The sequence below is a fragment of the Amphiura filiformis genome, chromosome 6, assembly GCF_039555335.1.
Source record: "Amphiura filiformis chromosome 6, Afil_fr2py, whole genome shotgun sequence".
NCBI lineage: Eukaryota > Metazoa > Echinodermata > Ophiuroidea > Amphilepidida > Amphiuridae > Amphiura > Amphiura filiformis.
The window spans coordinates 30124258-30150398 of record NC_092633.1 but is presented as its reverse complement, the minus strand read 5'-3'; the positions used below and the strand labels follow the sequence as shown (position 1 = coordinate 30150398).

The following is a 26141-nucleotide window of genomic DNA, read 5'->3' as shown; positions in this document are numbered from 1 at the left end:
TTGTGGTTGGAATTGTGAATTTTATTCCTGGACCTGCACCGTACTGCAGAAAGAAATCAGAGGCTTGGAACGTAGAATGGAACAAATCCGAACAATAAATATTTAGTTTATAAATACGATGATCTTGATTTATTAATTATATGGTTATGGAATACAATGGAAATACTTCATCGCCAAATCAATTTAAAATATCAGGTACTGAGCTTGAAATCACAAATCATTTTCTTTTTTTAATTGTGCTAAATTATTGTGTAAAATCAGCCTTATTTATTTTTGCCTAAATTTATTGATTTTGACTGAAATTTTCAAAATATGTTTGCAAAAAATTGTCCTGACCGACCGACACTAATTTAAAAGTCTATGCACTTTCAATAAAACAACCTTTTTTGGTTGCCTCACAGTTATATTTAAAACCTGAGACCATAATACCTATGGTCTCAGTTTAAACAACAAGAAAATATTATTGCATTGTATAGTTGAACAATTGCCTGCATAAATTTACATCAGATTTGGATTGTTCATTTGACTCGGCTTCACCTTCATGTATAAACTATCTATATGAAAATTAGTTAATTCCTGTTCATCGTAGAACTTTCCCACATGGGGTATACAGCGTAGAACGCAGACGCGAAAACTTGAAAAGTTGTTATTGCACAAACACGATTAGTCGGTTCTGAAAATGTTGCAGCTAAACGCTGCTATGCCCTTGTGTTGGGTACCGATGCGAAAATGTCCACAATGAACATGAAATTAGCAATTTTCCTATCCAGGATCAGCTTTTGAAAAATATTGTTTTATCAAGCCCAGTAATCCCCAGATGTTTTTCCTGAATTCATTGATCTGCTAGTCCTTCAAGAATGACTATCGGCTTAGGTTAAAATCTATTAATAGCGAGGCGACTTGGCCTTCGGCCTTGTTGTTCGGCTTTGCCGAACATGCTCGGCTTCGCCGGGCCCCCCCCCCCCATAGCTGAGGTCATTCTCGAAGGACTATGATCTGCCAATGCATTGCATTTGTATAAATCTCTTCCAAAATGTAAATACCATAGTAATTTGATTATTCAGTTTGTACCGCTAGAAGTTAAAAAGAAATAAAACAACTGTTTCAGAAATTAAAAAAAGTGAAATGCTTTCTTTTAATAAAAAATAATTTTCAAAATGGAGTATTTTGTAGCCGTTATATGGCTATTTACCCCACAGGTAAGCTTAGCCTGAGCCGGGAGCCTGAGTGTGTTTACGAAGCTGGACCAATAATATCTTGCTTTAGTCCGCAACTTTTATGTATGATAGTGTGATGTTGCATCATTGATTACCCATCCCTGATTTACCCCAGAATATTTGATAAAACCATTGAAGCCTGCTTAAACAAGAACAAAGTCAAGTTAGTTTGGGCTGAAGATGCAAGAGTGCAAGAAATAGGGCCTACATATAACATATTCCATTTCCCCAGATCTTTCTAGAAAAGAGTGTGGTATCTTGCCTGGCAGTGTGACATCCATTCAATCAATTTAAGCTTAGGGACCGTTCACAAACACTTGTTAGGCCTGGGGGGTGCTCATACAAAATGGGGGGGGGGGCTTAAAAGTTTTGACCCTGGGGGGCGGCTGAACATTATGACCATAAATTTTCCCAGGAAAATTGAGTTTATTTATGTATGGGGTTGACCTATAATTTTCATTTTAAAAATGAGGGAGGGCCTGAAATTATTGAGATCTGAAAAGGGGCCCCGACATTTTTTTCGTGATGAAATTTTTTGCACCCCCCAACCAACAAGTTTTTGTGAACGGTACCTTACTGTTTTGACCCCCGATCATAATAAAATGATCGCGATCGCCGTAGTTCTGCAGTGCAAAGCTTCATGCTTCAAGTAAATAAAGGAGAACTAGCGTATTAAATGTTCCCCACTTCCACCTGGTTACATTTTTTTCATGCATACACTTCAACATTTCCTTTTCTTTTAATTACTTCAGCTGCACGTAAAATGGTAAACATAGCTTGTTTACTTCATTGTTTATTTCCGGTTTATTTACCTATCGTAATTTTGAATATTCATGATCTTGTATGTCAATCGACCAATCACAATCGGTTATTTGCATGACGTAAATGCAAAATTTGACCTCTGTCGTGACCTGATAAACAATTCTCCTCGTGTTAGATTCTGTCATGGACGAAAATAATTTTGATGTCGACAGTTGAGATATTTTTCGTGTTATTATCCGGGCGGAAATAGTTCATGTAAATTGAATACTTGTATTACGTGGAAAACAGATCAAACTTTGGAAATATTGTGTTTTTTTCTGGATCATGATCCGATATTATGTGAAAAATGACCACATTTCTTGACTGAAATTTGAGGCGAATCATATGATTTTTTCCGAGGTAAGTTTGACCTTCAAAATATGTTTTAAGCCATAATTTTATCATCAAACACTAATATATAGTATATAGATATAATATTTTGCAGAAAAGCAAATTATTTTATGATATTTTAAGGAGAAATTTGAACTCCAATTTGGGGTTTCGACCACGCAACTGCATTGAGCTACCGAGGTCACGCTGTGTGCACGGGTCGTGGAAGTTAGAAACTAGACGCTCGCTGCACGACCTGCTGGCTGACTGACTTGAACTTTGGATATCAATAATATTGATAAAGCAGATGGTCAACTGAAGAAGCATCACCTATCACCAGGTCTTGACCATAGCATCATCTCTCCTGTGACCTATATCAACAGCCAGGAGGGCACAGAAGACAAAATCTGTTACAATCATTTAATAGTCATCTGATCCGCACATCATTCCTCCGTTAAATTAAGCTGTTGCTATTGAAAATTGGTATGAAAATGATTTTTTTTTTCAAGCCTGGTCCATCTATTTGCTCTCCTTCCCACACACATGGTCCATCCTCCCAATATTTGTATGTGTAATGTTTTTACAAAACTGGTGGAAGAAAAACTTGTAAGTGTGCCATGAGTTGATTTGCAGATGGTTCCCTAAGCCCGAGTTGTTATTCCAAGACACACTACACCTTATTGCCTTTCATTTTCACGCTAGGCTGTGATCAATTGCAGGCGCAAAAGTTGGTTTCTGGTTTCAGCTCCTGAGTTATGACAGTTTCAAATATAATACTAACACATGCCAAATGTGCAATAATACATGATTCATCCAGCCTGGTAATATCAAACTATGAAATATGACAGGGGTGCATCATGTAATATAATATGATATTGAACAGTCATTGCTTTAATGTAATGGCTAAATGGGGGATAGAGTATCAGCAGTAGATAGCAGAACTGGTTGTGGCTTTGTTGCTATCAGCAGTAGATAGCAGTCAGTTCTTTTTATAGTCTTGCTATGTTTATTACTCCCTCTGTTCCACTCAGTTTTACTTAATGATCATATATGATATAAATATAATGATCATGATGTTTAAAAAAATTAAGGGAAAAATAACTTAACAAATTCAAGAAAACTCAAAGAGTTTTTTTATATTTTTGACATATTGTGCAACTTTTTCCTGATGACTACCAAGCCAATGTAAATGATACATATATGTGACATGATCAAGAGGAATGAGTCGCATGTCGACCCTGGTCGAAAATGAGTTTTACACATATTTCTAAAGGGAACATTTAGAGCTTTCAGGAACTGAAAACCCCATGTTGATACAACTTTTCTTTGCAAAGTTACATCAATTTATTAATCGCTTAAAACAAAATAAAACAAAAGCGATTTAAAACTTTTTTGTCAATATCTCAAAATCAGTATTAGCGACATCCGACTCATTTCCCTTGATTGTGTCACATATTATGATCATGATGTTAAAAACTGAAGGGAAAAATAATATAAACAAATTCAAGAAAACTCCCAAGATTTTTTTATATTTTTAACATATTGTGCAACTTTTTTCCTGATAACTACCAAGCCAATGTAAATGATATATATTTGAAAGGATATGAAGGTACAGATGGCTAACCTTCATACGTAACAGTCAGTCTTGATATCACTCTCATTAACAATTCAGTGCGAAAAAAAGTGAATTTCTTGCAACCATAGTATCACTTACAAGGTGTCAAAATGCACAAGTATCAAAAAGGTGTTGAAAACACAGAGTACACTTCAGTATTCATGCACATGTGCAAATAATACACATGGGTTCACGCATCTAACGCAGCCACATCTATCATCAAAATTTCTGTGAATAATTCACATTTTAATTTCTAACTATGTTGTAGATTCATTATATATTTGATGAAAAAAGCCAGATGGCAGTAGCTTTTTTGGATGATTTATTAAATATTTGTGCTTATATTCGTGATAATCAAGGAGAATTTTATTATTGCGCGGCAGCATCTCAAGTTGAGCATCTGTGAGGGCATTTCTTAGTCATCGGTCCGCAAAACGTGTGAAACAGGTTCACAGAGGTGAAAATTTAATAAAGTAATTGCCGGTTTCAGCTTTTAAACACTGTTAACCTTAGGGTGAATTTGAAGCGCTAGTAAATTGCATTATCAATTAAACCTTTGCCGTTTTACGCTATGATAATAAAACTAGGATTGATTAAATTCCTTTAAAGTAAATTAGATTAAGTCAAGTCATTTAATCATATTAAATAATTCTTGAAATGCTGTTGGTTTAAGGGCTTTTGTATCAAAAGAGTCGCCCCTTTTGGTTGAATTCTTGTTACGGTGCATGTATACGCTTAATTTATCATGACAGGTACACAGGATTTTTTTATTGTGTGAAACGTGAAATCAGATATTTTGTAATTTTTCAAATATAATCCAATTTATTTTTTAATTAAAGAATGCAGATAAATTTGTTACTTAATTTGCCTTAATTTTATATGGAAATATAAAATAAGGTAACTGATTAAATACAGGAAACTAAATCAGTTTTTAATTTGTCTGAAGTGACCTTTAAGTGATGGTCACACAGCATGATGAGGCCCATCTTTAAGTGCATCATTTGATTAGCCTTTCTCTTAGAGAACCATTTGCTTTTTACCGACTTCTGTGTTCTGAAGTTAGTAATATCACTACTAGTATATCCAGAGAGGAGGCACGCAACAGCCATATTCAAGGAGGAAAATCATATTTTGTCCTGATTTTACTGAGAGAAAGTCATAATTTGTCCATTATTTTACTGAAGGAAAATTATATTTTGTCCTTATTTTACTGATTAAAAATCATATTTTGTCCATTTTTTACTGATTGAAAATTATATTTTGTCCATATTTTACTGAGCGAAAATCAAATGATATAATCTTATCCGGCCCACCCACCAGCTTATTGTAATCCTGCCCACTGGCTTAATTATTATCCTCCTCTAAACATCTTGAGATCTCATCTCCCTTGAAATCAATGGCCCTTGTCTGTTACAACAGTCTCTGTTTATTGGAACGGTGTCTCATACTTCCATGGCTCAATCTGGGATTTTCATAATCACTACTAATTTAGCAAAACATGTTTTATATCTTCACCAATAAGCTTTTCTAAGGAACCAATGTTCATTAAGTTAATTGTATGGTGTCCATCTTTAGCTTACCCCAAGGATTTATGGACCACTTTATTATTTATGCGTCCATGTATATTGCTTTTTTATTAGCGCTCACCAGATTTTGATATGCAGTTGTTGTGTTTTTACGATCCATTTGCCAGTATTACTTTTCATCATAGCCATTTTAAACGCATGAAGATTTTAATTTGTCAAGTAGAATTTACTACATTCGTCTTCCCGGGTCTCATTAATGAATTGGCGCTCTCCAGACATATATCACAGGCCTGGAAAATATGTTTATGTCCCGAAAGAGAGATAAATTTCCCTCCAACTTGGCAGGTTTTCCCACCATTTCTTATGTATTTCTTTATCCAGAAAAATTTCCAGGCAAGGAGATGGCCGAATATTAAAGAGCTCCAAATCAAATGATGTGTTTATAATTAGCACTGTCTGTGTATAAAATCTCTGTTTTCAGTTATTTTACATGTTTGAGAACAATTCTGCATAAAATACTGAAGCTTTTTTTCCTGTAATTTTCTGATTTATTCAAGAGCCAATAAGTATTTGATATGCCAAATTCAAGAACCCATTTCAGCTATTACCATGTTAATCATCACACTAATGATTTAACATTGGTTGCTATGCAGAGCTCAACTGCTAAAAGGTATCAAATCTATATAATAAATGTTTGAGTAAATCTTTGCTAATGAGAAATAGTTTAAGCTGCACCAGCTGCTCCAAGTGACAAATCACCAAGTCTGATGAAATTTTTACAATACGGTAACACCGCAATTCATCTATCGTTCTTTATCTTTTGATTCTCCAGAGCCATTTAGGGAGATGTCAGCTGGAAGAAGTCTTTTGCGAGAATAAATGCGGCGCTGAAGTGCAGAGACGATTCATCAACAATCACATGCTAAATGAGTGTCCCAAACGACAAATCCCATGTAAATATTGCCACAAGGAGTTCATCTTTGAAACACTACAGGTAATTTGTTTTCACTCTAAACATAACTACACTTCACTATGGACCACAAGAGCCTCATCCCAATGGCATAGTCCAATAACCTCAATTACATAATCGTAGTGCAAAATTTGACCTCAAGTTGCAGAATATGAGTTTTGTACCCAAATCTTCAAAGGTCATTCAATGAATGTACAAATGTATTGGGGTTTAAGAACTGTTCCCCTGATAGATGAGCATGTTGTGGATCCTAGTAGCTCCTAGTGCTTGTTACGGTGGCATTTTTGGTTCCCATGTCTAATCAGACTAATGGTCTATTCCAGTTGAAATGCTTACACCCCCTGTGGAAGAAATGTCCTTAATCTTCCACACAGGGAGTGTGAATTTTAAATGGAGTTACCCATTCAGTGTTGTCCGCTCCAAAATGGGTTATTCCAGTTGCAATCCATACACCCCTATATGGAATACATGACCTTAATCTTCCACACAGAGGGTGTGGAATTCAAATGGGTTTACCTGAATGGGTGATTCCATTTGAAAACTACACTCACTGTATGGGAGACTAAGGTTGTGTCTTTCATAGGGGTGTATGGATTTCAAGTGGAATAGTTCAATGTTCGGTATGTCTTCACAGACAATTAGTTGAAAAGCGGGATGAGAAAATAGAGATGTTTTCCCATAGGACGGATTGGTCTGGACTAGCAATATAAATTGTAGTAGTGGCCAGGTATTATATATATTCTAGAAATAATTAATATTGCGAAGAAAGGTGGGATTAAAGTACATTTACCTCAAATGTGCGATTTCAAAAAACCCTGTGCGATTATGTTAAGTGTATTCTGTATGTGTCATCATAAGATTTTTGCTCTGGGCACCACAATGTGCAAAGTGCTTCAAAATCTTGAGAGGACAAAATGGCCAGAGGAAATAGGGATAATTTGAGGAGATTCCCCTCAGGTGGTTACGACTGGTTTAATCCACTTCCAAGTTGACATTCACATGCCCTTCCATATACAGACTTTGCATTATGGTTGTAGTTGTTTTTCGCCAATTTTTATTCAGAATATTTATAAGGAAAAAGAACAGTATGACATAGCATTATTTTATGCTTATACATATATATGGCTGTTTACATTGTTTTCTTGGGATTTGTTTTTATGATCCCTTCCTCGTCTTTGCTTTTGCTCACAATTATAACAAATATTCTCCAAAGATTTACCTCTTGAATGTGTGTGATTGGGCTATTCCATCTAAAACCCACACTCCCCCTGTGGAAGATTTTGGAAATATCTTCCACAGGGGGAGTATGAATTTCAGATGGAATAAACACTTTAAGCAGTTCAATTTAAAAAGTATCCTCCCTCTTTTGGAAGATTCAGGTTGAATCTTTTTCAGAAGGTGTATGAAATTCAAATGGAACTGCATAATGTGCTCATTCCATTTGAAATTCATACTCCCCCTGTGGATGATATTTCCAAAATCTTCCACAGGGGTAGTGTGGGTTTTAACTGGAATAGCCCATTATATACTTTATTCTGTTTGTTTTATTACAGAGTCATCTTCATCAGTGTCCCAGGTACCCCATTAGTTGCCCTAACCGCTGTGAGACATCAGGAGGGAAGATACCTAGGGAAGATCTGGAGAAACATGTCAAAGATTCTTGTCCGTCTGCTGTGTCCAGCTGTCCATTCAGAGAGCAAGGGTGTAAATATAGGGTAAGAATGGTTATATTCTGCAGCAAAAGTGTTCATGTCGGAAATAAGGGACAGATGGTCCATAAGCATTTATTTTATTAAGAAGATTTACTACAAAATTTTATGGTCAAGTTATACACACCAATATGTTAACATTGCTAGCAACTGCACAGTGAGAATCATTTCAACTTCTTATGTTTTAAAATGCTATGTGTGCTAGTCATAGGCTTAATATCTAATAAAGTCTAAATTTGATATTTTCTCAAAATATCAAGAGCTATATCAAGAACCACTGAATCAATATTAGGCTTGTTTGTACTCATTTTAATGCATTTTTCATGCTGATTTCAAATATAATGAAAATGTACAACTCTCTGTTTGATTTTTTAAAGAAAATTGTAAACTTGTCGTCTGCAGTTGACACGCTCGTGGAGAGAGTTAAATTTATTCACAAAATAACAGAAACACTACAAATTTGTTCCCAATTCTCCATCACATAAAAAAATTATTTTGATATATGCTGTTTGAAATTTGTCAAAAAACAACCAAACAAGAACCTTAACTAAAATGAATTTGATAGCAAGTATTAAATGAAAAAAAAAAATCAAGCAAAGTTTTCCAAAGCCTCTTTTCAAATATAGAATGCAATATATTTTAAAAGTTGCATAGATCAAAATTCTATGCATAAAATGTGATATCGACCAAAGGTTTACAGTCAATTGCATATTAAGTGTAATCATATGACGACCATAAATTTTTGAGCCGCCTCCTGGCAAAAGATGTCAAAATCTTAATAAACTATTGGATGCCCGGCTGGCACTCAATGCAAACGATGGGCATATTTCATGAGACACTTCGTGAATGCCTCTACATGTACGTATGAGTCACATCTTGCTTCTTTTTTTCTCCAAGTTTACCATGAGCTGGGGGCAAAGTAAAAATTTAATATATCTATGTCAATTTCAAGACCATTTCATGTCCATTTCAAGATGATCATGCTATATCTTGCCCTTAGGCGTTTTCCTGATGGAATTTATGTTTGGCATGTCTTTGTAGTTTCATTAGTAAATGGAAATATATTATTTTACAAAGGAATAGAGATTGAAAAGCGAAGGATATGAAATGAATGAACATTTCAGTAATAATGAAAGAAATACCAGCATTATAAATTTTAATTTTAATTTTAATTGATTAATTTCATTATGACACGTACAAGGATTATGAAGGATAACGGAATAGTACTTTCCAGGGTCTATATCCTTGTTCAAGTTGTGATACACGGCTGTGCATAAATTGTGGAAATATTGTGTTTATTTTTTTAAAGGCAGTATGCAGATGCAATGGAAAGATTTTTGTATATGATTATGTTTATACGTTCCTTTTGTTTTCTTCTTAAAGTTGAAACATTTTTATAAAATAAATTAATAGAAATATGTATATTTTAATTATGGGGTGTTTGAAAGAAGTAAAAAAAAAGTTGAAATTGGGTATAGATTAAATTTTTTTTCTAGTTTGGTTAATTACTTGAAGAATCACTTGCCCAACTGAGAGTGTAATGTTATTTGAGTTCCTTTCCTACATGAGATGCACATACTGCTCTTAAACTGATTGCCAGATTGTTAATCCTTTTCAATGTTTACCAGTTGTGTAGATTTCTTTTTGACATGGGGGGGGTGGAAAAAATACTTGAAGTATAGTGAATCTAGTACCTTTTGACAAAAGAATAAGCTTATTGTGCCATATTGAAGCTAAAACAGTGAAATATGGTTATGGTGGAACAAGTTCGCACGAAAAGTGCAAATTAAAATTGGCAATTCTTATGCTAAAATGGCCAAATATGAGGTGAATTTGGTGAGAATCCTACATACAGGCATCAACTATTAGGGGGATAACTGTATGGACCATCTCCCTTATCGAAATATTGCGTGGGGGGAGAGAATCATTCCCCTATTCCTCTGGGATCTATGCCTATGCTGCTTACCCAGTTTAATAATTGAAGAGTTTATATATTATATGGAAAACTACACCCTATTGTTGATGTTTAACTTATAGTTATTGAAAATAACACCTGTTTTGTATGCTTCCCTTCTTATTGTCTAACAGGGTCCACGTTTTGGCGTTGACACCCACGTAGAATCCAACATGAAAGAGCATCTCAACCTTACATGCCAGATGGTAAGAAGACAGCAAAGAATCATCGCAGACCTACGCATGGAATTAGACTATCTCAACCTCAGCACTGATGGCGTCTTACTCTGGAAAATCTCAAATTTTGCCAATAAATTACAAAAAGCCAAAACTGACGAGGAAGTTGAACTTTGTAGTCCGGGGTTTTTAACAAGTAGACATGGCTACAAGCTGCAGGTATCTGTCTTTCCAAACGGTAATGGGTCCGGCGAAGGTACGCACTTATCAATTTACATCCGTGTGTTGTGTGGCGATTATGACAATATCCTCAAGTGGCCGTTTACGTACCCAATCACTTTCACTTTACTTGACCAATCAGATGATGCCATCAGCTGTGTTCATGTCAAGGAATGCTTCACGCCAGATCCAACATGGAAGAACTTCCAGAAGCCGAGTAAAGATGTTCACATGCTAGGGTATGGCTACCCAACATTTGTAGCGCAGAGTTTCTTGAAGGCGAGGAACTACATCAAAGATGACGTATTATTTATTAGGGTGAATGTTGACTGCTCAAAATTATTCAGATATACTGAGAAGAGAAACTTTCAGCTACCAATTGTATCAAAGGCAAGCAAGGGTCCAATATTTATTGTAAGCCTTCAAAACACTACACACAAAAACAGACTAAATGTGTGTTTGGATGCTCGCAATGATTTGCTGGTCTTTCTGAAATCAGGCCCAAGAATAAATTTGACTAAGATCTGTAACACATTGTTAGGTGTGCAAACCCATCACAAATCTTCAAACCCAACACACTGCCAATTATGGGTTTATGGATTTTGTTGTGTATTTTTAATTTCACAAGTTACTTTCCCGGTTACATTTCATGCCCCAAACCAATGTCTCTAAGTTCAACTAAATCTTCCAATGGGTTCTGAGAAAATGTGATTTGTTGGATGACATATGATGTGTTGCAAAATCTTTCTTAAATTGGGCTCTGTAATGATTGGGCCCATGTAGGGATTGTAAATTGTTGTACTTGATTATGTATGTCATGTCTTGATGCATATAGCAGGTAATTTTACACTATTTATCCTGATTACAGTTGTAACAGTAATTGATCTGAAGGCATAAACAATGACCATGCCCAAAACTCTCTTAAAATAATTCATTTATACCCTAAGATTTTGCAATTTATTATTCAGTCAGCACACAAAAGATGAAATTACATCTTTGCAAATATAATTAGTATTCCAATCAAGGATTGCGATGCTGCTGAAGAGCTATGTGTAAAAGATAGTCAGGAGTGGTGCATGGTTAGTTTATGTGATTTCTAAGGCATATAAGAACAGCACATGGGTACATTTGAAAGTGGGCACATTATACATTTCAGGCTAATATTATGTATGTACACTGAGGCTAATATATTCTATGCCAATTTATATGTCACAATGTGTAGATTTTCCTTTAATGTATGCATGTAATTTTAAAATGTCATTACTGCCATTTTTCAGCTTCATGCAGCATCGCATAATTTGCACAAATCATAATGATTCACATGATTGGGAACATATGGAACATGTATGAATTTACATTGTGCATAGAACAGAAATGATATCATATGCTTTGGTTTATGTTAAAATCAAATCTGTTCCAACTGACCAGTGTATAAGACATGTGAAGTAAAAAATGATGCATAATTATTATGCAATCAACAAAATTGAGTTTTGGTCTGCAAAATCAATGTTGAAGTAGTTGGCAACAATATGTTGAAAACACCTTCAGAATATGCCGAGATCAAATTATATTCACATTTTTAGAACAATAAAGCATAGATACTAAAAAATTATTTTTAGTATCTATGAATAAAGTGTGCAAAACTTGGTCATCTATTTCTGGCCATATCTGAGAATAATCTTATTTTGCTTGTTTGTGCTGCAATTTCACAAGAGAGAAGGACAAAATCATTCATTTTCCCAATCAGTTACTTTCTAATATATATAAGAGGCCTCTTTAGGCAGGATTCATCACTTTCTGTTTAAAAGGATGCCTCTTTCCATTTTGGCCTTTACTCGCATTTCAACCATGCTGCATTTGTGCTTTTGTGAGTAGAAACCTAGAAAGCAACATTGATTTATTTATTTTAAACCCAAATCTGTTCCAACAGACTGAAACCAAAGGGATGTAGTGTCAGACTAACAGCATGAACAGAGAATTATAATCAAAATATGGCAAATGTACAGCTTCCAATTGGGGTGGAAAAACAAAGTTAAAAAGCTTAAACATACCCTATATACAAGTTAAAACCTTTGTGTCCCTGGCCTGCATTGAAATATGTATGTTTCCCCCATTGATAGTTGTCACATTTGCCTTTTTTTATCAAATTTTGAACAAGAGTTTCCTGTTTCGAGTATTTAAATATTTCTTTTCTTTACACCAAATGACAATCAAAGAGTACCACTAATTATATATTGTGAAGGGGGCATTTTTGCTCAGATTATTGTATTGCCTTGCTTTCTTGTAATAGTTCTATCAAGTTATTTCAGATGCAAATATTGTGTTAGTTTTACTTGTTTCAAAGATATTTACATGGCTAATTGTTTCAGCTCCGAAAGAAGAGTATTGTAATATTTCTTGTAATCTAAGTTTTTCTAGAGATATGCTGTATAGAATTATAATCAGTGTTTCGCTAATATGGTATCCACATTGGGCTGTTCCAGTTGAAATTAATACACCCTTTGGAAGACAATGACCTTAATCACAGGGGGTGTAGCTTTCACCATACTTGGAGTCTGACAGTCAACAATTTATGGAGCCCCATTTGAAATTCTCACTCCCTGTGTGGAAGATTAAGGTCATGTTTTCCATAGGGGTATGGATTTCAACTGGAATAGCATCACTGTGAGAATATGAGTTACTGTATCAACACAATAAACCCACCAATCACTAAAACAATTGGATTTTAATTTAAACAGATGTAATATAATAATGTCCATTTGTAATTTTTGTCTCCCTGTAATTTAACTGTATCCAGATTTATACGGATACTGAAACAACTGTGTTCTCTTTCAATTATATTCTATTCTCAAAGAAGATTTTCACTAATTCCCGTTATACACTGCACTGATGACAAGTTTCAGTATGGTACATGTCATACGCAGATTACAACTTTCAAATGCTGCATGAGTGTAGTTGTACACCAAGTTTCTCTGCATTATGTGATATGATCAAGCTACATGAGTTGTTTGTCGTTAATATTGATTTCAGAAATATAGCTAATAATAAAGAAAGCTGAAGTACTGGCAATTATTGTCAGGAAACATGGAGGTGTAGAAAAACAAATTTTGCAAGGGGCTATGGAAGGCCAACGAGGTAAGGAACATCCACCAACATCTTGGAAGCTCTTGGACTAATGACGAGAAGCTTTTTTTAAACCAAGGAATGCAAGGTGCAATACACTTGGCATTAGATCTAGTGAGATGGCGTACTCTTGTGAAGACTACAGCAGCGCTACAGATTGCCACCTGACAGAGAGAGAGAGAGAGAAAACAGTAACTTCTTCTGAGCCATAAGTCTAATTTTGATGGAATTTTCATCAAAATTAAGCTCTGAAAATACATGTAGCACATGTAAAAACAGTAATGCAATTGAAATTGAATTGACAAATGATTCATTTTGCTTGATCACATCACATATGACACACATAGTGTATCCCCTCCATGCAGTAATTGAAAGCTGGTAATGTATTTAAGTTCATGTGTTCAAAACCGCATAGCAAGAGAGCTTGATTGTATTCAACAATATAAGGTCACAAAAACAAAATTGGAACCACTGATATGTTTACTGCATGCCTTTGGACAGTGGATATTGACCTTAGTGACCATAACAATCAAGCACCTCGGAATGGGGTAAGCTATACATAATCATACAATGTATTCTGGGATACACTGAACATCTTCTTGATCCATTCTAGCACCAAATGTATTGAAAATGTGACAGTTAAAGCATTCTCTGATATAAAATGTAAATGTGGATCCTAGAGATTTGATCATTTGTGAGACTATTGGTATTGTACTATTAGGGATTCAATCATGTTTCACTGTTGTTCATCCGCTAAAGCTGTCTGAGCGAAATAAACCACACATACAATGCCTACGCATCATTGTTAAACGGTGGTGAACAAAGATTTAACTTGATTAAATGATCCTTTCAACAACAAAAACAAGCTAAAGATGGTCTAATTCACATGATTATTTCATGAGGAATGTCCGTTGATCATTGTCAACACTACATCAATAATTTCTCTGTTGATATTAATCAATCAATCAATCAATCAATCTTTATATCAACAAAAACTACAGAATAAAATGGCAATGTTTAGCTGCTTTCTCCAAAATAATGAATTCAACTTGAAATCTGCACACAAGTTCCAGACATGGCACATTTTACGCTTTTATGTGTAACACATGCTTCCATTAACTTGCGTTCATGTATACGCTACTGTAAAAGTCTGGATTCATTACCGAATAACAATGGTTGGCCCCTGTACAAATGTATACAAAGAGTTGCTGAATCGAGCATTAAAACTAGGATGCTTTTACATTATAAAATCAGAGTTACTGTTAACAAGTTTAATATACTGTACGCACCTAAAACACAACTCGTCATATGTTTTGTTTAAAAAAATTCTTGACCAATGACAGAGGGAAATTATGCATAAGCAGACATTACTGAAGTTTATGCATGTTATAACTAGAGAATACAATGTCACAGTATTTGTTCTAAACTGCAATTTTGGTAATAAGCATTTATGTGCAAGCTCTATGTGAATTACCCAGGTATGTCATACAGCCATTTGTAACGAAGTACTTGATTTGGCAAAGTGCATATTATGTGTTAATCTGTTTGTTATTTTGTCCTTGTGTGGATCATATCTTTAATATAGCCTACATGTTAAATATTTAGCAAACCTATGTATGATTTGATAAACATGTAATAGGAATAGTGTTCTTAAGAAACATTTCATCAAAACCATAACAAAAGAAAAGACTAGTACATTTGCAAGTTTTTTTTATAAAACAGTTGCAGGTTAAAACTATACTTTGATATAAAATCTTCAGGGTAAATGTGCTATTGTTTATTTTAACCATATAGCTTTACTGTACAAATTATGTTTTATTATCTTTTGTTTGTTTGTAAAGTTTACAGCAAGGGTTTTGTGCAAACCACCGATCTACTCTTAGTAGTAAGATTTAAAACTATATAGAAACCTAACATGTTGATTTGTTAACAAAAACAAAATCTATCAAATATCTTAGTAGAATCGGCTATATACCATTTGTCACCTTTGTGAGGCTGTGATGTTAGTGTGCATATCATTGGGCGTAGCTTCAAATCACAGCTCCCTCTTAACGTGTCAACGTCACTGCCTCACCAAGATGAAAAATAGTATAGTTATGTTGTGTTTAAGCTGTGTTTGGCAGAGAGTATCTTCTTATATTTAGATGCTGTAGTTTCTTCCCACCTAGAGGTTTAATATCATCTTGGTTGGGTAGGGGTCCAATGCTATAATTAGCAACATCATGGATTGATATAGAATGGTATGCACCTATGCTAAACACAGTATAGCCATAAAAAGATATATTTTGTAGTTTCAAATGATTATTCAAAATGTATATAACTGTATAATAATACATTGATATAATTGAATAATCGTGCTATCAAATCTCAGCCAACTTGGGTATCGGGTCTAATCAGCTCTTGTTTATCTCACATGCTGCCAAGTATGTTATAATTTTCAATGTGCTTATATGCAGCAGTTCTTGCATGATGTATTTTATACAGTGTGTGTTAAAACATGTATGTATACAATAGGGCTTCATGAATGCTAGCAAGCAAGGCACAACATCAAATTTGGTCCTATAGCGCTATCGGTGCCCCGATTAGTACCAATGGCTCTTTCTATCGTACACTGCACATTTGCCTAATGTTTAATATTTAAATGAAAAATGATAACACAATGTAAAATGTTAATTATTATGCTTGATACAATATATTACATCATCAGGGTATGATAGGAGTCATCGGTACATATCTGCATGAGCACCAATAGTGGTATACAATGTAAGACTAAATTAGATGTGGTGACTAAACCATTTACGTTTGTATGCTAAAGAGCGCCAATAAATTAGGGAAACTGCGGGTTTTCTTATTAATTATTTTTAATTAAACTTCCGTAGAAGATAGTGTTTGCTTCCATCAGTTGATAGCAGCCTGATAAGTTGTACCTAACTTCCTATAAATGCAAAGTATGTATAACATGCTAATTGTGAAAAATACCACCAAAACGTTGTTGTTAGGGTAACATTCAAATTCTATTTTATCTGAAAATGTGATTTTATGTGTATGTGATGGGTATTAATTATTGATAGCATGTGTATTGTAATATCCTGGTATGAGTTCACTTAAATTGTTTATTATTTTGAAACAAATAGTAAACCATTGATTCTGTTTAGACACCATTGCTTTTTGGGTGTACACATAACGAAAATTAGTACAGTGTTCAATCCTCCATATTCCTTATAACATCTGCATCTCCTAAACATGGTGACCATGCATTAGAGATGAGTTTAAAAGCTTAAACCAGTGGAATACTGTGGTCATAATTGTACATAACGGTTTGATCACCACCAAAATGAAGATATATTTTTGTACAATATTAACACCGTGGCAATATGGAGGGTTTACTTTATATATCCAGTTCTGTTTCTATCAACTTTAACCCAACTGTGCATCATTGTCAACAAGTCAAGTGATGGCTTAGGGCACCTTTAACACATTGTGATGGGTAGCAATGGTTCAGAGCTAAAAGCAAATGTATGGCTCATACTTGATACTGTAAATGTGGAAATTTTCAAGTGATTAATATTTCATGCTTTGTCAAGTTGATGGTTCAGAACCAGAAAGCCATAACTCACTATGACCAGCTCTCACAAAATGAGCATAAAGTTGACAAAATAACTTTCTGAGATATTCCTGATTTGAAATCCTTATTTTATACCCTTCAACTTCATACCAAACATGTTAGGATGGCTCCTTGCTTTGCTCTTCAAAAAGAATTTCTTTTGATCTCCTATAGTGCCCTCGCAACTTTATGCACATAATGGGAGCAAGTGATTGATATACATCATTTTAAAGCTAATTTTAAGCAGCATATTTTGGTTGAATATCTCAAAAATGATGATTGGCGACTTCAGGGCTCAGTTGTGCTGGATGGTCACATATTACAAAGGGAATAATTATATTTGTGTTGTTATTTATGAGGTAGCTGAGAACATGAACAATTAATAAAAAGTGAAAATTTCAACTTTTACAGTATAGTATTATAGCCAGACCAGGTCATATAGGGTCATAAAATGAAAGTTTAAACAAGTACCAATTCAAAGAGACACCACATACCAGTGCTGTATGTATTTTGTAACAAGCGTTCTTGCCTATTGTACCGATAATTGTGTGGAAATTAAAAATTTTGTATGTTTGTCAATTAACATAATCATTTGCAACAAACAAATCTTTCAATAAAGAGTATTGTGCAAAATTTGAAGGAAATAAAATCGTCTCTGTGAGTGATTATTTGTATAATAACATTCAGTGTTGATGGAGGGTGTTTCACAATAAAGCATTCTTGTGTTGACTCCTCAGTGGATGTAGATATATTTTTGCTACTGATGCTGATGTGGTTATAAGACTTTCTTTGCTTCTACATGCACTACATGTACTTGCTAATCAGATTTCCAAAATATTTCTGTTTTGGGATTACAGGGTGATTCAAAGTGAAGTAAACTCATGTTTATAACGCTTTTGTATGAAATCTAGTAAAATGCTGCTGTAAATGAAAATATCATTGCAAAGAACAGATTCTGAACGTCTAAATTAAAAGAAGAATCGTTGTATTTGTTAACTGCAAATCTGAGTTATACTCATTTGAATAAAACCAGCCATTTTTGTAGCTGACTTTCAAAAGTCGGTTCTAGTTCCTTCCAAACAACTATAAAAAGTACCTAAAGACTAGACTATACACCAATCCGAGAAGCGTTTACTGTATTTGGCCCTCTATTGACGGCAACACAGATGTACCAGAGCGGGAGATTTAATTCGTAATTCAATACTCATGATTGTGTATTGAATATCACTGTTGTGTACAATTCCGGGTACAATTCTGTATAGCACACAATAAATAATGGATAGAACCCCCGACCTCGGGACACCGCAGTTTTACATCGGGGACACCGCAGTAATGGCGAAGTCGGATAGGTGTATAGACATCAAGGAGATTGTTATTTTGACAGCCATCTTGAAAAAAGGAATATTGTTTTTCAGTGAAAGAGAACACTTTCTTCTCCTTAAATCACTGATAACGCACTTGGTATTTCCTTCCAGAATGGAAACCCCTAATACGCCTCTGCCGAGTTCTCTGTCATTTCTTACTCAGTATTAACAAATGAGGTGTCAAGTTAAATTGAATTGAATTACATCATCACAACATTATCACAAAAGGGACCTAATCTTAGCAGAACCCCTTTCTAGGCCGTGTTAACTGAATATCACCTCTTATTTTTCAAAACATATTCCTGGTGTACCAGTAGTCGGGACAATTAAAACACTGTTGAAAATTATAGGAGTGTCTTTATTCATTGCAATATAGTAGACAACTTTCTGAAAATTTTCGAGAATGAGATATAAAACTGCAGAAATTACTTCCTACGTACTTCCTTTTTAGTTTCTTTATACATTTACTTCCCTTTTCTGCAGAATTCTTTTTTTCTCCTGGTGCTTTGTGTTCTTTTTTATATATAAAGTGAAAGGCAATTTTGTTCCAGTAATTAATGATTGTAAGCCCATTTATCTCTATTTATCTGTTTCAGCTACCGCGACACCTCATTAATTTCCTTGAACCCTTTCACTCGGACCGCTACTAACTACCTGCTATTGTTACGATTTAGAAACTGCACTCGATCAATAGTGATAAATTATAGGCAATAGCTAGACAAAAGACCCTATTATTTTGTTACAACACCAGATTCAAATGCCATTTAGAATCGACTTTATCTTTCATGCAATTACATTATCTGAGATGTAACCTTATAAAATCGGCATTTTAAGGCGTCACTTTCCACATGACCTTACAGATTAATGTGCTACTTTTATTCTTAGGAACAAGCAGCAAAGTTCATTTCCCACTGAAAAAGCGTTATCCGATGGATCTGCAGTCGACCATTCTGATACGCATAAAGGAGATGGCAGCCATTTTGAAGTGATGTCGGAAAGAAGAATATTGTTTGTTTAGTAATAAATAGTAAAAAGAAACACCTTCTCCTGAAATCACCAGTAGCACACTAAAACGCCTTTTACAATCGATTCAGCTTCTCCTGAAATCACCAGTAACACACTAAAACGCCTTTTACAATCGATTCAGCTTCTCCTGAAATCGCCAGTAACACACTAAAACGCCTTTTACAATTGATTCAGCTTCTCCTGAAATCACCAGTAACACACTAAAACGCCTTTTACAATTGATTCAGCTTCTCCTGAAATCACCAGTAACACACTAAAACGCCTTTTACAATCGATTCAGCTTCTCCTGAAATCACCAGTAACACACTAAAACGCCTTTTACAATCGATTCAGCTTCTCCTGAAATCACCAGTAACACACTAAAACGCCTTTTACAATCGATTCAGCTTCTCCTGAAATCACCAGTAACACACTAAAACGCCTTTTACAATCGATTCAGCTTCTCCTGAAATCACCAGTAACACACTAAAACGCCTTTTACAATCGATTCAGCTTCTCCTGAAATCGCCAGTAACACACTAAAACGCCTTTTACAATTGATTCAGCTTCTCCTGAAATCACCAGTAACACACTAAAACGCCTTTTACAATCGATTCAGCTTCTCCTGAAATCACCAGTAACACACTAAAACGCCTTTTACAATCGATTCAGCTTCTCCTGAAATCACCAGTAACACACTAAAACGCCTTTTACAATCGATTCAGCTTCTCCTGAAATCACCAGTAACACACTAAAACGCCTTTTACAATCGATTCAGCTTCTCCTGAAATCACCAGTAACACACTAAAACGCCTTTAACAATCGATTCAGCTTCTCCTGAAATCACCAGTAACACACTAAAACGCCTTTTACAATTGATTCAGCTTCTCCTGAAATCACCAGTAACACACTAAAACGCCTTTTACAATCGATTCAGCTTCTCCTGAAATCACCAGTAACACACTAAAACGCCTTTAACAATCGATTCAGCTTCTCCTGAAATCACCAGTAACACACTAAAACGCCTTTAACAATCGATTCAGCTTCTCCTGAAATCACCAGTAACACACTAAAACGCCTTTTACAATCGATTCAGCTTCTCCTGAAATCACCAGTAACACACTAAAACGCCTTTTACAATCGATTCAGCTTCTCCTGAAATCACCAGTAACACACTAAAACGCCTTTTACAATCGATTCAGCTTCTCCTGAAATCACCAGTAACACACTAAAACGCCTTTTACAATCGATTCAGCTTCTCCTGAAATCACCAGTAACACACTAAAACGCCTTTTACAATCGATTCAGCTTCTCCTGAAATCGCCAGTAACACACTAAAACGCCTTTTACAATCGATTCAGCTTCTCCTGAAATCACCAGTAACACACTAAAACGCCTTTTACAATCGATTCAGCTTCTCCTGAAATCACCAGTAACACACTAAAACGCCTTTTACAATCGATTCAGCTTCTCCTGAAATCACCAGTAACACACTAAAACGCCTTTTACAATCGATTCAGCTTCTCCTGAAATCACCAGTAACACACTAAAACGCCTTTTACAATCGATTCAGCTTCTCCTGAAATCACCAGTAACACACTAAAACGCCTTTAACAATCGATTCAGCTTCTCCTGAAATCACCAGTAACACACTAAAACGCCTTTAACAATCGATTCAGCTTCTCCTGAAATCACCAGTAACACACTAAAACGCCTTTTACAATCGATTCAGCTTCTCCTGAAATCGCCAGTAACACACTAAAACGCCTTTTACAATCGATTCAGCTTCTCCTGAAATCACCAGTAACACACTAAAACGCCTTTAACAATCGATTCAGCTTCTCCTGAAATCACCAGTAACACACTAAAACGCCTTTTACAATCGATTCAGCTTCTCCTGAAATCACCAGTAACACACTAAAACGCCTTTAACAATCGATTCAGCTTCTCCTGAAATCACCAGTAACACACTAAAACGCCTTTAACAATCGATTCAGCTTCTCTGAAATCACCAGTAACACACTAAAACGCCTTTTACAATCGATTCAGCTTCTCCTGAAATCACCAGTAACACACTAAAACGCCTTTAACAATCGATTCAGCTTCTCCTGAAATCACCAGTAGCACACTAAAACGCCTTTAACAATCGATTCAGCTTCTCCTGAAATCACCAGTAGCACACTAAAACGCCTTTTACAATCGATTCAGCTTCTCCTGAAATCACCAGTAACACACTAAAACGCCTTTTACAATCGATTCAGCTTCTCCTGAAATCACCAGTAACACACTAAAACGCCTTTTACAATCGATTCAGCTTCTCCTGAAATCACCAGTAACACACTAAAACGCCTTTAACAATCGATTCAGCTTCTCCTGAAATCACCAGTAACACACTAAAACGCCTTTAACAATCGATTCAGCTTCTCCTGAAATCACCAGTAACACACTAAAACGCCTTTTACAATCGATTCAGCTTCTCCTGAAATCACCAGTAACACACTAAAACGCCTTTTACAATCGATTCAGCTTCTCCTGAAATCACCAGTAACACACTAAAACGCCTTTTACAATCGATTCAGCTTCTCCTGAAATCACCAGTAACACACTAAAACGCCTTTTACAATCGATTCAGCTTCTCCTGAAATCACCAGTAACACACTAAAACGCCTTTAACAATCGATTCAGCTTCTCCTGAAATCACCAGTAACACACTAAAACGCCTTTAACAATCGATTCAGCTTCTCCTGAAATCACCAGTAACACACTAAAACGCCTTTAACAATCGATTCAGCTTCTCCTGAAATCGCCAGTAACACACTAAAACGCCTTTAACAATCGATTCAGCTTCTCCTGAAATCACCAGTAACACACTAAAACGCCTTTAACAATCGATTCAGCTTCTCCTGAAATCGCCAGTAACACACTAAAACGCCTTTAACAATCGATTCAGCTTCTCCTGAAATCACCAGTAACACACTAAAACGCCTTTTACAATCGATTCAGCTTCTCCTGAAATCACCAGTAACACACTAAAACGCCTTTAACAATCGATTCAGCTTCTCCTGAAATCACCAGTAACACACTAAAACGCCTTTTACAATCGATTCAGCTTCTCCTGAAATCACCAGTAACACACTAAAATGCCTTTTACAATCGATTCAGCTTCTCCTGAAATCACCAGTAACACACTAAAACGCCTTTAACAATCGATTCAGGCAATAAAATTACAAGCTTTTAAAAAATCTGTATTTTAAGGCGGCAACTTGCATATGACCTTGTGGATGAATGTATCACTTACAATTTTGGAAACATACCATTTCGTACTCAAGACACATGTTCCTATCATATGGTAATCACCAGTAACACACTAAAACGCCTTTTACAATCGATTCAGCTTCTCCTGAAATCACCAGTAACACACTAAAACGCCTTTTACAATCGATTCAGCTTCTCCTGAAATCACCAGTAACACACTAAAACGCCTTTAACAATCGATTCAGCTTCTCCTGAAATCACCAGTAACACACTAAAACGCCTTTAACAATCGATTCAGCTTCTCCTGAAATCACCAGTAACACACTAAAACGCCTTTTACAATCGATTCAGCTTCTCCTGAAATCACCAGTAACACACTAAAACGCCTTTTACAATCGATTCAGCTTCTCCTGAAATCACCAGTAACACACTAAAACGCCTTTTACAATCGATTCAGCTTCTCCTGAAATCACCAGTAACACACTAAAACGCCTTTTACAATCGATTCAGCTTCTCCTGAAATCACCAGTAACACACTAAAACGCCTTTAACAATCGATTCAGCTTCTCCTGAAATCACCAGTAACACACTAAAACGCCTTTAACAATCGATTCAGCTTCTCCTGAAATCACCAGTAACACACTAAAACGCCTTTAACAATCGATTCAGCTTCTCCTGAAATCGCCAGTAACACACTAAAACGCCTTTAACAATCGATTCAGCTTCTCCTGAAATCACCAGTAACACACTAAAACGCCTTTAACAATCGATTCAGCTTCTCCTGAAATCGCCAGTAACACACTAAAACGCCTTTAACAATCGATTCAGCTTCTCCTGAAATCACCAGTAACACACTAAAACGCCTTTTACAATCGATTCAGCTTCTCCTGAAATCACCAGTAACACACTAAAACGCCTTTAACAATCGATTCAGCTTCTCCTGAAATCACCAGTAACACACTAAAACGCCTTTTACAATCGATTCAGCTTCTCCTGAAATCACCAGTAACACACTAAAATGCCTTTTACAATCGATTCAGCTTCTCCTGAAATCACCAGTAACACACTAAAACGCCTTTAACAATCGATTCAGGCAATAAAATTACAAGCTTTTAAAAAATCTGTATTTTAAGGCGGCAACTTGCATATGACCTTGTGGATGAATGTATCACTTACAATTTTGGAAACATACCATTTCGTACTCAAGACACATGTTCCTATCATATGGTAATCACCAGTAACACACTAAAACGCCTTTTACAATCGATTCAGCTTCTCCTGAAATCACCAGTAACACACTAAAACGCCTTTAACAATCGATTCAGCTTCTCCTGAAATCACCAGTAACACACTAAAACGCCTTTTACAATCGATTCAGCTTCTCCTGAAATCACCAGTAACACACTAAAACGCCTTTTACAATCGATTCAGCTTCTCCTGAAATCACCAGTAACACACTAAAACGCCTTTTACAATCGATTCAGCTTCTCCTGAAATCACCAGTAACACACTAAAACGCCTTTTACAATCGATTCAGCTTCTCCTGAAATCACCAGTAACACACTAAAACGCCTTTAACAATCGATTCAGCTTCTCCTGAAATCACCAGTAACACACTAAAACGCCTTTAACAATCGATTCAGCTTCTCCTGAAATCACCAGTAACACACTAAAACGCCTTTAACAATCGATTCAGCTTCTCCTGAAATCGCCAGTAACACACTAAAACGCCTTTAACAATCGATTCAGCTTCTCCTGAAATCACCAGTAACACACTAAAACGCCTTTAACAATCGATTCAGCTTCTCCTGAAATCGCCAGTAACACACTAAAACGCCTTTAACAATCGATTCAGCTTCTCCTGAAATCACCAGTAACACACTAAAACGCCTTTTACAATCGATTCAGCTTCTCCTGAAATCACCAGTAACACACTAAAACGCCTTTAACAATCGATTCAGCTTCTCCTGAAATCACCAGTAACACACTAAAACGCCTTTTACAATCGATTCAGCTTCTCCTGAAATCACCAGTAACACACTAAAATGCCTTTTACAATCGATTCAGCTTCTCCTGAAATCACCAGTAACACACTAAAACGCCTTTAACAATCGATTCAGGCAATAAAATTACAAGCTTTTAAAAAATCTGTATTTTAAGGCGGCAACTTGCATATGACCTTGTGGATGAATGTATCACTTACAATTTTGGAAACATACCATTTCGTACTCAAGACACATGTTCCTATCATATGGTATGCAACAAAAATCGGTTCTGGAGACCTCCAACAAAATGTTTTTCACTGAGGCCCAGCTCATAGACTAAGACACCTGCTGACAAGCTAGCTACACATGTATGCCAGGCCTTCTATTTTCCACCCTGATGGCAGTGATGTCAATGTGCATTGCATTGGGCGCAGCTACAAATCGTAAGTGTTCGATCAAAGACCCTGCATAGATGTGCGTGAAATAGCTGCCTCAATGCTTTGATGTCACTGCCACATCAGGATGAAAAATGATACAGTTGAATTTCCGGAAAAGGGGCCGGGAAGCCATCAAGGTGCATTTTTTTGTTAAAAGCCAATAGAGGTTATCCACTAGGGTGGGGCGAAAAACACTTGGAACTCTCAGAGAATTTTACTAGGGTACATACTACTATTGTGCTAAAATATCAGTAAGATTGGAGCATGTTTCGCCCAGGCAGTAGATTTTCACAAAATCTTTACTTATTTGCTATTTCGTACTGTATAACTCTATCTTACTGTATAACTCTACAGTATATGAAATCAGTAGAAACAACCTGGGAAAAGTAGGTATTGAAATTACATCATAGCCAATATTAAACAATTTGGGAGGTTTGTTTAGACCTTCCAGAACATCACCAAGTAGCAAGCAGTCTCAGATTGATAACCATTATTTTTTGGTAAAGACATGTATTTAGTTAAATATTGGGGATATTTGAGTTGCTAAATTAAGGGGTAGGGGTAGCATTATGGAGCATTTCCCCAGTTCTACTGAGTCAAATTTCACGATCTTGGTCTTGTTGGGCAGATATGAACTTCAAAAGTACAAACAATACATGAGATATGATTTTAGAGCAGCTCTGACTTGACCAGGGCTTAAAGGGTCCTGTGATTTCTCTATATAGAGTTATACAGTAAGAAATAGCAAAAAAGTAGGGATTTTGTGAAAATCTACTGCCTGGGTGAAACATGCTTCGATCCGAGAAAAAAGTGTTTTTCGTCCCACCCTACAGTGTACAGTGTGTATTGGT

At 35.8% G+C, this 26141-nt stretch overlaps 1 protein-coding gene across 1 annotated transcript in view; it reads left to right on the top strand.

The window, feature by feature from the left end:
* The window catches only part of LOC140155246 (TNF receptor-associated factor 4-like), an 84188-nt gene extending 66288 nt beyond the window's left edge, over window positions 1-17900 (top strand). The window contains exons 5-7 of the mRNA XM_072178002.1: window positions 6322-6483; window positions 8013-8174; window positions 10257-17900. Of these exons, the coding sequence (XP_072034103.1) occupies window positions 6322-6483; window positions 8013-8174; window positions 10257-11189 (1257 nt within the window). The 3' untranslated portion in view covers window positions 11190-17900. The remainder of the gene's footprint in view (window positions 1-6321; window positions 6484-8012; window positions 8175-10256) is intronic.
* The last annotated feature ends 8241 nt before the right edge of the window (window positions 17901-26141 follow it).